General features: G+C 40.9%; 1 protein-coding gene across 2 annotated transcripts in view; it reads right to left on the bottom strand.

Moving 5' to 3' along the window:
- Positions 1-13,647, bottom strand: part of Mlh3 (mutL homolog 3) — a 43,076-nt gene extending 29,429 nt beyond the window's left edge. Inside the window, exons 1-5 of one of the 2 annotated variants that reach the window (XM_045154584.1) lie at positions 10,404-13,647; positions 6,375-6,473; positions 3,813-3,898; positions 2,914-3,018; positions 1,145-1,217 (exon numbers count right to left, since the gene is read on the bottom strand). In XM_045154584.1, coding sequence (XP_045010519.1) covers positions 1,145-1,217; positions 2,914-3,018; positions 3,813-3,898; positions 6,375-6,473; positions 10,404-13,647 — 3,607 coding nt within the window. The remainder of the gene's footprint in view (positions 1-1,144; positions 1,218-2,913; positions 3,019-3,812; positions 3,899-6,374; positions 6,474-10,403) is intronic. The other variant, XM_045154585.1, reaches the window with a different exon arrangement.
- Between the last annotated feature and the right edge of the window lie 1,223 nt (positions 13,648-14,870).

The following is a 14,870-nucleotide window of genomic DNA, read 5'->3' as shown; positions in this document are numbered from 1 at the left end:
ATGGGCTCCGTCTTGTTCCCTTTCTGCTTGCAAATAAATTTTATTTATTTGTTTGTTTGTTTTGGTTTTGACAAGGTAGGGTCTCACTCTAGCCCAGGCAGACCTGGAATTCATTATGTAGTCCCAGGCTGGCCTCAAACTCTCAGTGATCCTCCTACCTCTGCCTCCCAAGTGCTAGGATTAAAGGTGTGTGTCATGCCTAGCTTTTTTTTTTTTTTTTTTTTAAGTGAGAAACTGTCTCAAACAAAGTGGGAGGCAAGGACTGACTCACTGAGGTTGTCCTTTGACTTCCATACGTATGCTGGGCATGTGCCCATACAAACACACACACATACAGACACAGATGAGAGTCCCCCTTTCTGTACCCTCACTTTCATTCCCATTAATAGTCTAATAGGTGTAGTGGCACATGCATGTAATCCTAGCACTTATGAGGCTGAGGCAAAAGAATCACCACGAGTTTGAGGCAATCCTGGGCTATACAGCAAGACTCTGTCTCAAAAAAACCCATAAAAATTATTTGTGTGTTTGGGTTGAGATTAGAGGCTGGCACACACCTCTAATCTCAGCACTTGGGAGGTAAAAGTAGGAGGATCACTGTGAGTTCAAGTACAGCCTGGGACTACAAAGTGAGTTTCAGGGTCAGACTGAGCAAGACCCTACTCTCCCCCCAAAAAATCCAAAACATTATTTAATGTGTATCTTATGTACATATATGTATGTCTATGTATTTAATGCTGATATATGTTAAAACTTTTGTTTTATAATTGTGTTTACTCTGCCCAGTTTTTTTAAATCTGTCTAAACAGTTAAAGCTACATTGTACATAAAAGCACTGTAAAAGAGGTTATTAGGGGCTGGAGAAATGACTTAGTGGTTTAGGTGTTTGCTACCGAAGCCTAAGGACCCCAATTCAATTCCCCAGGACTCATGTAAGCCAGATGCACAAGGAGGCACATGCATCTGAAGCTCATTTGCAGTTGCTAGAGGCCCTGGCGTGCCTAGTCTCTCTCTCTATCTGTTTCTTTCTTTCTTTCTTTTTTCTCTCTCAAATAAATAAATACATAAATAAATAAAAAATATTTTAAATGAGGTTATTAGAAGACCAGATGGCTTATTAACTGAAGCTAAACTCCACTCTTACCTGCTTTTCCATCCTCTTCCATCTTAGTGCTCATTAGACAGGCAATAAACTTGTTATCCACTTGCTGGAGAACCTGTCATTTATTTAGATAAAAGAGTACAACACTAAATAAAAATTAACAAAGGCTTATTTGCATGGAAAGAGATAAAACTGTATTTTATCTTGTGTTGTAACATTCATATCTAAGACTGAGATAAGGTACTGCTGAACTTGAGGGAATCCCTACTGAACTTGAGGGAGTCCCTACTGAATCTGAGGGAGTCCCTAACTGAACTTGATAGAGTCCCTACTGAACTCGAGGGAGTCCCTACTGAATTTGAGGGAGTCTCTACTGAACTTGAGGGAGTCCCTACTGAACTTGAGGGAGTCCCTATTGAACTTGAGGGAGTCCCTATTGAACTCGAGGGAGTCCCTAGTAAGGACAGAATGATGGACAAATAAGAGTGAGCAGAAGCTGGGCTTGGTGGCGCACAACTTTAATCCCAGCACTGGGGAGGCAGAGGTAGGAGGATCACCGTAAATTCGAGGCCAGCCTGAGACTACATAGTAATTCCAGGTCAGCCTAGGCTAGAGCGAGAAACTACCGCAGTGGTGGGGGGAGAGTGAGCAGAGGCCAGGAAGGAAGGAAACCACAATGGAACATAAACCAGGGCAGCTAAGAGAGACATGCTAAGGACACTTTAGAGTAGGCCTGAAATGTTCATGGCAGAGTGACTCTTTGCAATAGATAATATGTCCATAAAATTAAGTAATGTGACCAGTGATTGTTTAAAAAAAAAACAAAAACTAGTCTTGAAGTTATATAAAAGCAAAGTAAAGCCATTCTGGAAAAGCTAGTCATCTAAGAGCAGTGAGTGAAAAGGCACTGGTGGCTTTCGAGTGTGGTGACACCTCCATCCAGGTAAATGAGGTGTCCAGGACACCCCTAGTCCACACCACCACACCAGGTCAAGGCGAGGTGAGTTTACTTAGCTTTATCTAAACTCCTTATTGGCTTCCAAACCAAAAACAAGGCGATTAAGACAGCCAAAGTATCATGTAGAGAGCAAAGTAAAAACGAAAATGAAACAAAGTGTCCTTCTTCAAAGTACTTCTTAGCCTAAGGTTTCCTAAACCTTTGTAGCCCCACATAGTAGAAGGCCATTTTAAAAGGGATATTGTGTATCACTTCTTGGCCTTTTGGCTAAAATCAAGTGTAAAAGGATTATTGGTGCATAGTTAAGGACAATAGTGACTTATAAATGATTTGTTATCACTGCATTACTATAAAATATAAAAATTCTATGCAGAAATATTAACAATCCTTGACACTATACTGCTGAATCTATAATTCATTCCTTCCACGTCTGTTCACACTACTAAGGACATTTTTTCTTTGTAATTATAATTAATCCCTCACTATTATTCTGATGATGAAAGTTCTAGCAAGATTAAAAACAAAAAAACAGGGCTGGAAGGATGGTTTAGCAGTTAAGGCATTTGCCTGCAAAGCCAAAGGACCCAGGTTTGATTCCCCAGGACCCACATTAGCCAGATGCACAAGGGCACACACATGTCTGGAGTTCATTTGCAGTGGCTAGTGGCCCTTGCACACCCATTCTCTCTCTCTTTCTCTCTCTGTCCTCCTCCCTCTTTCTCTGTCAAATACATAAATAAATAAAAATTTAAAAATTTAAAAAACATACCTTGACCAACACAATCGTTAAATAACCTGATTTCACAAAGTTAGTCTAGCTTTGGCTTTCCATGAATTTCAAAGCTGATTTTACCTGCACTGAATGAATCATTTCTTTGGTGAAACGATAGGGATACAAGATGTTGTGAATTTTAACTGCTAAGTTCTCAGCTTGGCCAGTGCTGACATCAACAGCAACCTAGAAAGACCCAGTAAAATAAATCACTTCAATTTTAATTGTTTATGTCTGTAGACTGTTTTACCAAGGACTTCAAAGTCTTTTAAAAACAATCATATTCACAGTTGGGAATAGAGTTCAGTGGTAGAGCACTTGTCTAGTGTGTGTGAGGTCTTAGATTCAACTCCCAGGACAACAAAGATCAAATCTTTTCATATAGCCTAGTAGAGGCAGGTTGAGTTTAGAAAACGTATAGACTCACAAGGCTCTAAGAATAATTTGTCTTAATTTTTTTTAATAAACATTACTGACAAAAACCAATGTTGTTTCAGAACAATTTGTCTATGTTCCATGATCAAGTCCTCAAAAGACATCTTAACTAAAGAATCAGTAGTCAAATGCTCATCTATTACCCATCCTCATTAATACCCACAGTACATGCTGTGAAAAGTTACTGGGGGAACATGCACCAGGACCCACAGAGCTGCTCCTGCAGAGGAAGACTCACCCTTTATCTAATAATAATACTTACCACCACCATCCTGGTCATTTTACTAAAGCTGTGAGTCAGGGTACATTAATTCACTACCCACATACTGATTATACGTGTTTAATTTAAAATGAATGTCCTTCCAAAAACGATGATTCTTCCTCTCTACATGAAACACTAATTTCCAAGTAAAGTACCAGGAAACGTACCTAATTTCCATTTATAATGACAAACTAATGTACTTATTCAGGCCCATACCCATCTTAAATGAAGATCAAATTTAAAAAACTAACAGGCAAAAAAATTAAAATTGCTGCATACCCACCTCTGGGTAACGAGCAAACACTGGGTTGTCCCATTCAGAAAACAAAGACTGAAGTGATTCATTAGCAATAGTGTCATCCACAGCGTCTAGAACAAAGGGAAACAGGTAAGTGGCATCCAGAACCCAGGGAAGAGTGAGTGGCTTTTCAAGACTGAAGTTCAGACACATTGTTCCTATATACTACACATGTTCACAGAATGTTGTACTGTATCTTTAAATTGTTTTGATATGTTACTTTTGTTTAAATGTGTGCGGTGAACATGTATGTGGGTGTGGCAGTCTGAATAGATGGTCCCCAATATATTCAGTGTTTTATTAGTTTGTAGTTTGGATCTGCAGATACTCAGCTGGAGGAGGTGTCACTGGATCTTAAGGTGTGGGGGTGGGTTTGAAATTCCAATCTAAAGATATGCAAAGTGCCTAGTTCTGCCTGGAGTTCCTGAAGTGTGCTGTGTGGCTTTTGGCTTTTGTGCATCTCTCTCTCTCTGTGTCTGGTCCTATAAGAACTGGCCAGCTTCTTCTGCCATTATGGAACTTCCTCCGGATCTTTAAGCTTCAATATCCCTTCATAACTATGCATGGCTTGGAAGTTTATCTCAGTGAGCCTGAAGCTGTCTGCTATAGAAGTTGGTACCAAGAGTGGGGTGAGATGAACCTGACCATGTGGATTTTGGCCTTTTGGAAATTTTGTTTTGGAGCAAGGGGCATGGACTTGATGCTTGCAACTGAAGATGCCTTCTGGGGTGGTAAGCCAAGGTTTATGGACTATTCTGATGAGTTTGAGAATGTTAAGTGCAGACAGTATTGAATTTGAGGCTTGGCTTTGAGGCTTTCCTCTAAGGGGAAAGAAAGACTACAGAGGACTTTGTTGGAACTGGGCTGCTGGCATAAGGGCTGTCTGTGTCCTACTGCCCAGGCCCACAGAGTTTGATCAAAGTTAAATTTGTAACGGACTAATGTGCTTGGCTAAAGACACTGGACTGAGAAATTTAAGATTTTAAGTTGGAAAACTGTGAGCAAGTTAAAATTATAGGCGCTGAGAATGGTTTTAGGTTACTGAAGCTGCTATTGTCAACCTATTAGCAATCTTAAGGAAGATGGCCCAACTGTTGTACATTAAAACAACGAAGAGGATGTCTGAGGAAAGACTATGATAGAAATGGAATCTCTTTTGGGAAGAGTTGACTAGAGAAGGAAACTGCTTTCAAGGTCATGATTTATTTTGCCCCTGGATTTAAAAAAAATATGGTTGCATCTTGCACACCTGGTATTAGTTTTAGAAGCATGAAAAATGCATGGACTGGGTCATGAAATGTACATGGTTCCAGGAGCCATGTGGCATATAGGCAGGGTGTGATGACCATCATGAATAGGCTGGAAGAGCCTTTGGAAGATAGACCATGGTTGGCATGGAAACCTGAAGATGTATTGGATATAACAGAACTATGCAGGGGTTACCATGGAATGCACATGAAGATTTTCCTGGCTTCCCTGCTCAGCTGAAGGGGCAGAAGCTATCTGCTATCGTGGGTGTGGAATCTGTGGTCAATTTCCTTAATTGCTCTACACTCTTTTTTCTGTATTTTGTTTTGTTTTGCTGTTTTTCAAGGCAGGATCTCACTCCAGCCCAGGCTGATCTACAATTCACTATGTAGTCTCAGTCTAGCCTTGAACTCATAGCAATCCTCCTACATCTGCCTCCCAATTTCTGGGATTAATGGTGTGTGCCACCACACCAAGCAGCTACAATTATTTTTTGAGACAGGGTCTCTCACTCAATCAGAAGCTCACTGATTTGGCTAGACCAGCTAGCCAGCAAGCCCCAGGGATTCTCTTGTCTCCACCTCCCCAGTGCTGGGATTACAGGTATATACCACTACGCCTGGCTTTTACGTAGGTGCTGGGGATCAGATCCTCTGCTTGTGTGGAAAGCACTTTACTGACTGCACCATCTCCACAGCCCACTTCTTAAACCAAAGCTCATCACTGTATCTTCTGACATTATAGCTTTTTTCTTTATAGGAATATTTCAGAATATGTATACAGAAGAAACTATAGCTCAAATTGGTAGCCTTAGTTGCTTTATGTATAAATATGCCTCATCTGTTTTTAGATAATTAAGTTGGGAGGTAGGAGGATCGCTGTGAGTTTGAGGCCAGCCTGAGACTACATAGTGAATTCCAGGTCAGCCTGGGCTAGAATGAGACTCTACCTAAAAAAAGAAAAAAAAAAGTCTCTAGCTTTTTTCAAAGAGTTTTGCTAAAATTAAACTACTTCAATATGGAGAAATTTTTAAAATGAAGAGCCATTTCCCTAATCATAAGACATCACAGACTATGCAAAAGTACCCAGTGCTGACCTCAAGTCTGGAAAAGTAATTTCTGATCTAAATGCAGGCACTGAATTACTTAGTTGTGCTGCTAAATGGGGCCGTGGGGAATTAATCCCGGTTCCAGGAAGGCACAGCTGGCACTGATGGAGCTGAACAATGCAACCGTGCGTGGTCTTTGAATTAGGAGGGGTGGTGTGTACTGGGTGTCTCCACGGCTGTCGTTGTCCCACCTCTGTCACTCTGCCTCAGTACAGTTTTCTCTCCCCGAGCTCTCGGAAGGAAAGGAAGAACAAGATCGCTCCTAAAAGGATGGCATCTGTACTGAAATCCTAAATATAAAAAAAGAAAAACCTAGAAATTTGAATTCAGCATACAAGTAAACTATACAAAGTAAATTACATGAAAACTCAGGACTGGGGAGATGGCTCAGCTGGGAAAACGTCTAGCCTCTTAAACATCAGAATCTGAGTTTGACCCTGTGAACCCACCTCTAATGCCAGGGCTGGAGAGGTAGGGACAGGAGGATCCCTGGACCTCACGAGCCTAATTGGTGAGCTGCTGGCCAGTGAGAGACCTGTCTCAAATTAGATGAAAGGCATTCCTGAGGATGACACCTGAGGTTGTCCTCTGGCCTCCGTACACATGCATTCTCATGTGCTCAGGCACTCCCATACACCCAGGCACCCACACATATGAACACACATACACACATGCATCCACATGCATACTCACGTGTTCAGGCACTCCCATATACCCACACATATGAGCATGCATACATGCAAGCATGCACAACACATGCATGTGCAAAAAATAAAATAAAGTCTTTCTCTAAAAACTAAATGAAGATATACAAGGCATACTTCTGAACACTTTAGGTAGAGTCACAAGTTCTTTGGTTAATTAGTCTGTTTGTTACCTACTTCACATTGTGTCTCAATATTCATCTATACCAGCAGAATGAAGACACAGGCCACAGTGATACTCAATGGGGGGAGGGCAGTTTTGTAGAAGGGACATTTGGCAATGTCTTCAGACATGATTTTGTCATCAGATTAAAAAATATTATTTATTTATTTGAGACAAGGGGGCGGAGAGAAAGAATGGGTGTACCAGAGCCTCCAGCCATTGCAAAAGAACTCCAGACGCATGTACCACTTTGTGCATCTGGCTTTACGTGGGCACTAGGGAATCGAACCTGGGTCCTTTGGCTTTGTTGGAAAGTGCCTTAACTACTAATCCATCCCTCCAGCCCCTAAAGATATATTTTTTAATATTTTTATTTATTTGAGAGAGAAAGTGGCAGAAAGAGAGAAAAAGAGAGAGAGAGACAATGAGTCAGGGCCTCCAGCCACTGCAAATGAACTCCAGATGCATGTGCCACCTTGTACATCTGACTTATGTGGGTACTGGGGAATCTGAGCCTTGAACTGGGGTTCTTAGGTTTCACGGGCAAGTGCTCAACTGCTAAGCCATCTCTCCTGCCTCCCAAAAGATTTTTTTTGTTTTTGTTGTTTTTGTTTTTTTGTTTTTTGAGGTAAGGCCTCACTCTAGCCCAGGTTGACCTGGAATTCACTATGAAATCTCAGGGTGGCCTCAAACTCATGATGATCCTCCTACCTCTGCCTCCTGAGTGCTGGGATTACAGGCATGCACCACCACACCTGGCTTCCAAAAAATACTTTTAGTGAAAATTTTCCATGGTTTGGAGGACATGACCCAACTCCTTAAATTTATCTTTAGCTGGGCATGATGGTGTGTGCCGTGTGCCTTTAATCCTAGCACTTGAGAGGCAGAGGTAGGAGGATTGCTGTGAGTTCAAGACCTCCCTGAGACTACATAGTGAATTCCAGGTCAGCCTGGGCTAGAGCAAGACCCTACCTCAAAAAACAACAACAACAACAAAAAAAACCCAGTCTTTATACAATAAAATCCGTCTCCCCTCCTCTTTCTCACAGGTCTAATGTTGCCACGCTGGCATCATTATGTAGCTGAGGATCTTCCTTGAACTCCTGCTCCTTCTGTCTCTACCCGCAAAGTTAGAATGACAGGTGTGCAGCCCCAGGCCCAGCTCTTTCTTGGTGGCTCTTGTCCTGAGGTGCACAGCCATTTCCACTGACTGGAGGATAGTGCAGGGTGCCAGGAGCTGTGTTATCACAGACCTCAGTTCTATTCATAGCGAGGACTGCAGGTTAACGTGCCCTCGGAAGTCTGCTATGAGACATGTTGATCCAGAAATTTAACTGACTGAAGCATTTAAACATCTAGATTCACCTAACAGGAGCTGATGTTTGTGTTGAGTTCGGCAATTAAGATTCACCACTTTGTTTTGGCAACAAGCATCTCACAGTGGACTTTAATCCAGGCACCATCTGAGAAGCAGTAATGTTCAGGAAGATGAGGTGCTGGGTCTTAGATGTCCCTCTGATAAGCATTCAGTACAAGCCAGGACATAAAATAGCCGAGACTGAAAAGCACATAAAGTTACTTTCAAAGCAACTTGATGGTCTCAAGAGAAATAGTGAAGGAAAAAGGTTTTTTCCTCCCATCAAATACTTGAAAGTTACAACAGTAATTTCTTTCACAAGGAAAAACTCTGAAGATGACTGAAAAGTAAAGGATTTACTTAACCTTAAGTAAGTCCAGAGCCTCAGCTACAGATATTCACCCTCAGGAGAAATTACAATTTGTAATTATATTCATACAATTTACATTCTTTTGCAGAATCCAAGACTTTTAATATGGATGCATATTTAATGTTTATCCTTCTAGTGCAAAGCCAAGATTGTAGCCAGATGGGAAACAGCTTTACCATCTCCGAACATCTGGCTCTAAACACACTGCCAAAACGATGTCACTTTTAATGTTGACTGAGACCTGAGAACGCAGAATCTCAGTCCAGGCTCTATGATGCTCTGTGGTGACTCAAAGCCACAGCATACTCCTTTGGAATTGCACCTTCTACCAAAAACTGATCAGGTGGATGACTGTATGCATTATAATAAAATACAATTATAAAAGCACATATTTAACTTATATTTAAAGTTTAATGGTCAACCTACTTTCTGAGGGAAAAAAGTTGATACAATACTACTGTACTAGCATAGATTTTATTGGAAACCCTATGATGATTACAGAATCATTCTCTTAGCCTGAGAGCCAGAGAGAAGCTTTCATGCTTTTAAAGAAAAAATTGTGGCCTGGAGAGATGGTTTAGCGGATAAACTCTTGCCTGTGAAGCCTAAGGACACAAGTTCATGGCTCGATTCCCCAGGACCCACGTTAGCCAGATGCACAAGGGGGCGCATGCGTCTGGAGTTTTGTTTGTAGTGGCTGGAGGCCCTGGCGTACCCATTCTCTCTCTCTCTGTCTGCCTCCTTTTCTCTGTGTCTATCACTCTCCAAAAAAAAATTTTTAAAAAGAAAAAATTGTAAGGAAAGTATGTATTTAGGAAAAGGAAAATGGATCTTAGCTATTCATAGAACCAATCTCATTAAAATGAAGTTTCCCTCTCTTTCTTAAATAAACATGTGTTGTAGATACACTTGTATACTGTATCATTCTTCATTGTACTTCTATATTTAAATATTGCTGGACCCAGAGAATCTTCAAATGCCATAAAAAAGCATTTTTTTTTTTTTTTTTGGTTTTTCAAGGTAGGGTCTTACTCTAGCCCAGGCTGACCTGGAATTAACTATGTAGTCTCAGGGTGGCCTTGAACTCACGGCGATCCTCCTACCTCTGCCTCCCGAGTGCTGGGATTAAAGGCGTGCGCCACCACGCCAGGCTAAAAAAAGCATTTTTTAAAATCAGCCTTTAGGGCTGGAGAGATGGCTTAGTGGTTAAGATGCTTGCTGGCAAAGGCAAAGGACCCAGGTTTGATTCCCCAAACCCATGAGGTGGCACATACTTTTAGAGTGTCTGTAGTTCATTTACAGTGGCTAGAGGCCCTGGCATGCCCATTCTTTCTCTCTCTCTAAATAAATAAAAATAAATCAACCTTCAAAGCTGAGCATAGTCTCATATGACTATAGTTCCAGTACTTAGGAGAAGGACTGCTGTGAGTCTGAGGTCAGCCTAGGCTATATACAACAAGGTCATTTCAACCAAAAGCAAAAACAAACAAAAAATACAACAACAACAACAAAAACAGTATTCAAATGCTGCCTGCTGAGGTTGACTATCTGAACATGATTCTCTTACTCTTTGGCTATTATTCTCATCTTCAAAAGCATTCATGCCGGTGACCACCACATACTTACCATTCCCAAGTAGGACATCTACAGCCACAGTTGTCAGGTCCTGAGTACATGCAGTCTGGACATCTTTAGTAGGAGCAATGAATGTGCTAAGTCCAGTCATTTTGTTGATGTAAACCATTCTGCCCAGGGTTACATCAAAATGCTGCTGCCACTCCAAAGTGTTTGCATCTGACTCTTTGTTTTCTGAACAAGCTCTTGCTTTAGAGTCCTCACTTTGGGAACAGAGTCCATCTTGATCAGCTGTGGTATCTCCTACCTGACTCATTACCATCCTATTGGGAGAGCCAGAACTTCCTATATGTTGTTTCGAAGCCCTGGTAAGAACACCTGAATTGTTACTGATTCTAGAATTACAGGATAACAGCAAAGGAGTTTCTGGTCTACCCATTGTATTGATGCTAGAATGTATTGTACTGTCATTATTGAAGGAATTATCCTGTGTGGTAGACTCTGACATTGGAAAGATGCCACTCTGTGTTTTTTCATGCTCATTTTTAAATAACTCACAAAGATCTAAGTTTAACCTACTGCAGACAGTGTTATTTTCCCTACTGGAATCTGAATTTTGAAGTTCATTAATATTAGTATAACTTTTCATCTCCATTGTCTCTTTCTCAGAATCCTTCATTCTGGATAATTTGGAAGCCAGTGATGCAGGGGCCTTCTCTGGAGCATCTGGAGGTGTTCTGTTATCATGAGACAATTCTGCTAGAGTTATAGGACTTTCTCTCAAACAAGGAATCTGTTCTTCTGAGTTTTCTCCAGGGAATGGAAAGTTCTCTGAGTACATGCTGTGACCTACTGGCTGACAGCTACCATTTGAATGACTGTCTTTCATAGTAGTGACTTTACAAACATCAGACATACCTAAGTGGTTTTTGTCATTGAGCTGAATGCCAGGTTCAACTTGAGGATTGAGGCTGGTCCTGACTTCAATGCTACTTTCCTCAACTTCTCTGTCTACAGGATTTTTAACTTTCCCATACTGCCTCTTAAATTTCTCTAAAGATCCTAGTTGAGAATTTAAGCTTAGCTTCTTACGGACTATGTGTTTGGAGGAATCAATAAGCTCATCTGTTTTCTTGCTACTATGTGAGACATATCTATACCAAGGGAAAGAAGAGGCTGTATCAGGTAATAAGGAGCCTGTGTGCGAGTCTTTATTATTTTCCTCAGAAAGAGCAAAATTGTTATCAATTACTATTGGTTTGTTTTTAATCCCAATACCTGTATTTGCTCTGCAAAATTTTTTGTTGGGTATCTGAGCAGATGCTTTACTTAAAGTACTGGCTAGGTCTTTGCTATCTGGAGTTTCAATTGAATGGTGTGTTCTATTTCCGAATGTTTCTTGAGCACTTACAGGACCAGGTCGAGCATAACTTTTAAATGAACATTCTGCTTCAGTTGACTTAGTTTGCTCATTCTGTACCACATGAGTTATAAAGCCAGTGGAACACAACTTAACCTGTCCGTAGCTAAAAACATTTACTCTTCCACAATTATTAGGCTCCCTTTTTCTTTTCTCTTTCTCTCTCTGAGCACTATGTAATCTCAATACTGTTGTCTCAAAAGACAGAGGTTGGCACCCCACTTCAGTAGTAGCATCTTTAGATGTCTCCATTTGATTTTGAATTTCAGTATTTTGGGGGATGTCAGCAGACATGACATTAGCAGTAGTGCTTACTTTCTGTCTGTATAGATGTGCCTCACTTTCCTCACAGAGGTGCTGAGTCTGAGGTCTTGACAACATTTTTGGATTGGATCCACATAGACTTTCTACAGCACTTCGCTCTGAGCAAGGCTTTTTATGTCTCTCAGTTTCTCCACATTCTGATGCTTCAACCATCTCTTTCCTGTTGTGTAAAGGTGACTCTGTCATTTTACTATGGCCTGGGTTACTTGATTCATAAGTGGTCAAAAATGAGTCATTTGTCTTTATGGGGATAGTTTCAGAATTCCCAGAATTCTGTGTAGTTATGTTTTCTATAGTAGTTTTTCTTTTCACAGTTTTTGATTGCAAATTAAACATTTCATAGGAATCCAAAACATTATTACATGCTTCCTGAAAACTGCTCTGGTCACACTTCTCACCAGAGGGCAGATGCTTCTGAAGAGTAGCACAAAATAAGCTAAAATCATTATCTTCACTCAATTCCTTAATGTCCTCACCTGATAATTGCACAAATAATTTTTCTTGTTTTAAAAATGTCCTCACACCTTCTTGAATACAAACCAAGAGAGTATCCCAGTTTTGAAACTCAATCAGAGTTTTGGCTGGATCCATGCACACATCATATTCACAGCATTGGCACTGCACGTTGATTATGTATATCCCATGGAGTTCTGGGCTAGACCGATGCCTAGGACTTGAATTCATTTGCCTACTGGCAAGGCCATTCTTTGGCTTGCATATCATACTTTCTTTTCTTAATAAGAAGTCAATGAGTTTATGTAGCCTCGTCTTTAAAACTAGTCTTCTGTTCACAAACAAAAATTGCATATTCTTATTGTAGTGTGCCTCAGAGCTGATATAGCCACTGAACTCAAACTCTTTGTACTTAAAATATATTTCCCTTAACTTTTGGGCCTTGCCCAATCCATAAATTTGACAAAATCGGGAACATATGTCTTTGGTTTTAGGGAGTTGAAGAATCATGGAACCAGAAACATCATTTCTCAAAGAGAAAGAAATGGAAGGGTGCATGAGTGAGAGAGCTTCTATCCTCTGCCTCACCCTCTCAAACTCCAGTCTAGGATCCATGCTCTTCCTCCTTACAGGTAACTGGTAAAATAAGTTATATACTGTTACAGTTGTCCCCACACTTGGTCTAGTCAAATCAGCTTCACAAGCTTTTAGGGCTTTTCCATTCTGAAACACTTTCACAAACGTTTTCATTGTTCTGTTTTTCTTGGATGAAATTTCCACAGCACTGGCCATGTCAGCTATGCTTGCCAAGGCCTCCCCTCGAAAACCATAAAACTTTGGGTTCTCTAAGTCCTGTACAGAGCTGCATTTACTAGTGAAGTAACGATTCCCCACCTTGTTGACATCATCACCTCCCATCCCAAATCCATTGTCTATCACTTGAACTTGGAAGGTTTCCATATTCACTCTGATGGCCACACATTTTGCTTCAGCATCAATACTGTTGAGGGTAAGTTCCTCAACACATTGGCCTAAGGAGTTGATAGCCAAGCCAGAACGCAATTTGGCTTGTACGTCAACTGACAAGCACTTGATCATGGCAGGTAGAGATGTGGTGAGAATGCCAGGCACTGCTTTCTTTCTCTGACTGGAAATAACTACCTGTGGGAAGAAAACAGACATATGTTATCAAAGCTTCAAAGTTACCCAGCATGACTCACTTTTTCAAGTATTAGGAAAAAATATCATTTGAGGTAAATGAAATCTCTTTCACTAAACCAAATTATGAAACTAAGGTAGATTTCTGATTTCTAGGCCGATCACATAACTCATGCATGGTGCTATGGCTTTAACATCCAAAGATGCATTCACAATCTTATAATTTCCATTGCTCCTTTTTAAATTCCACATGCCCTCAAGTAAAATCACAATTACACTTGATGTTGACCCATAAAGACAGTATTCGAAATTCTAACCACTTCACCAAAAACAGATGCCTCAATTAAATCCAGCTAGCATCAGCCAGAAAGTATTCATGAAAAAAAGTCCAAGCTAGTTTCATAATATTCATGCATTATACAATAACTATGACTTTTAGAAAAATTTACAATGTGCTAAGACATTGTTAGTAGGAAGGTAATCAACAGGATGAAATTAAAAAGACAAATAACAGAGAACTCAACACTAAATCAGATTTCTAACACACCCATCAAGGCTCAGGGAACATTGCAAATGAAGAGGCACAAAGAGTTTAAGAGCCTCGCGGTAGGTGGGATTAGCCTTGTGGCCTGTGGTAACCATCCTCCCTCCTCACAGGGACAGAATGGCTGACGCTCTCATGACCCCACAGAGAATAATCAATAACCACACTGAGAAGGGGCCCCAGGGGATGGGGGAGAGGGGAATACAAGAATTTAAGATTTGTGATTTATGTTTTTGTTTGTTCGTTTTTAGAGGTAGGGTCTCGATCTAACCCTGACCAACCTGGAATTCACTATGGAGTCTCAGGGTGACCTGGAACTCGTTCTTACTCTGCCTCCAGAGTGTTGAGATTAAAGGCGTGGGCCACCACACCCGGCTGAATATAACCTTTAAAAGAAAGGATGAGAGGGAGGGAATTGGAGAGATGGCCCAGAGGTCAAGACGCTTGCCTTCTGCACTTAAAGACCTGAGTTCAATTCCCCAGGATCCACGTAAAGCTACACGCACAAAGTGGTGCATGCATCTGGAGTTCGTTTGCAGTGTGGCTGGAGGACCTGCCGCCACCACGCCCATCTACTGAGTCTACGTTTAATAAGCAATTTTTATGAGGCCACCCAGTC

The sequence above is a fragment of the Jaculus jaculus genome, chromosome 7, assembly GCF_020740685.1.
Source record: "Jaculus jaculus isolate mJacJac1 chromosome 7, mJacJac1.mat.Y.cur, whole genome shotgun sequence".
NCBI classification, from domain to species: Eukaryota; Metazoa; Chordata; class Mammalia; order Rodentia; family Dipodidae; genus Jaculus; species Jaculus jaculus.
Note: the sequence above shows the minus strand (reverse complement) of the source record. Positions and strands in the feature narration are given on the sequence as shown.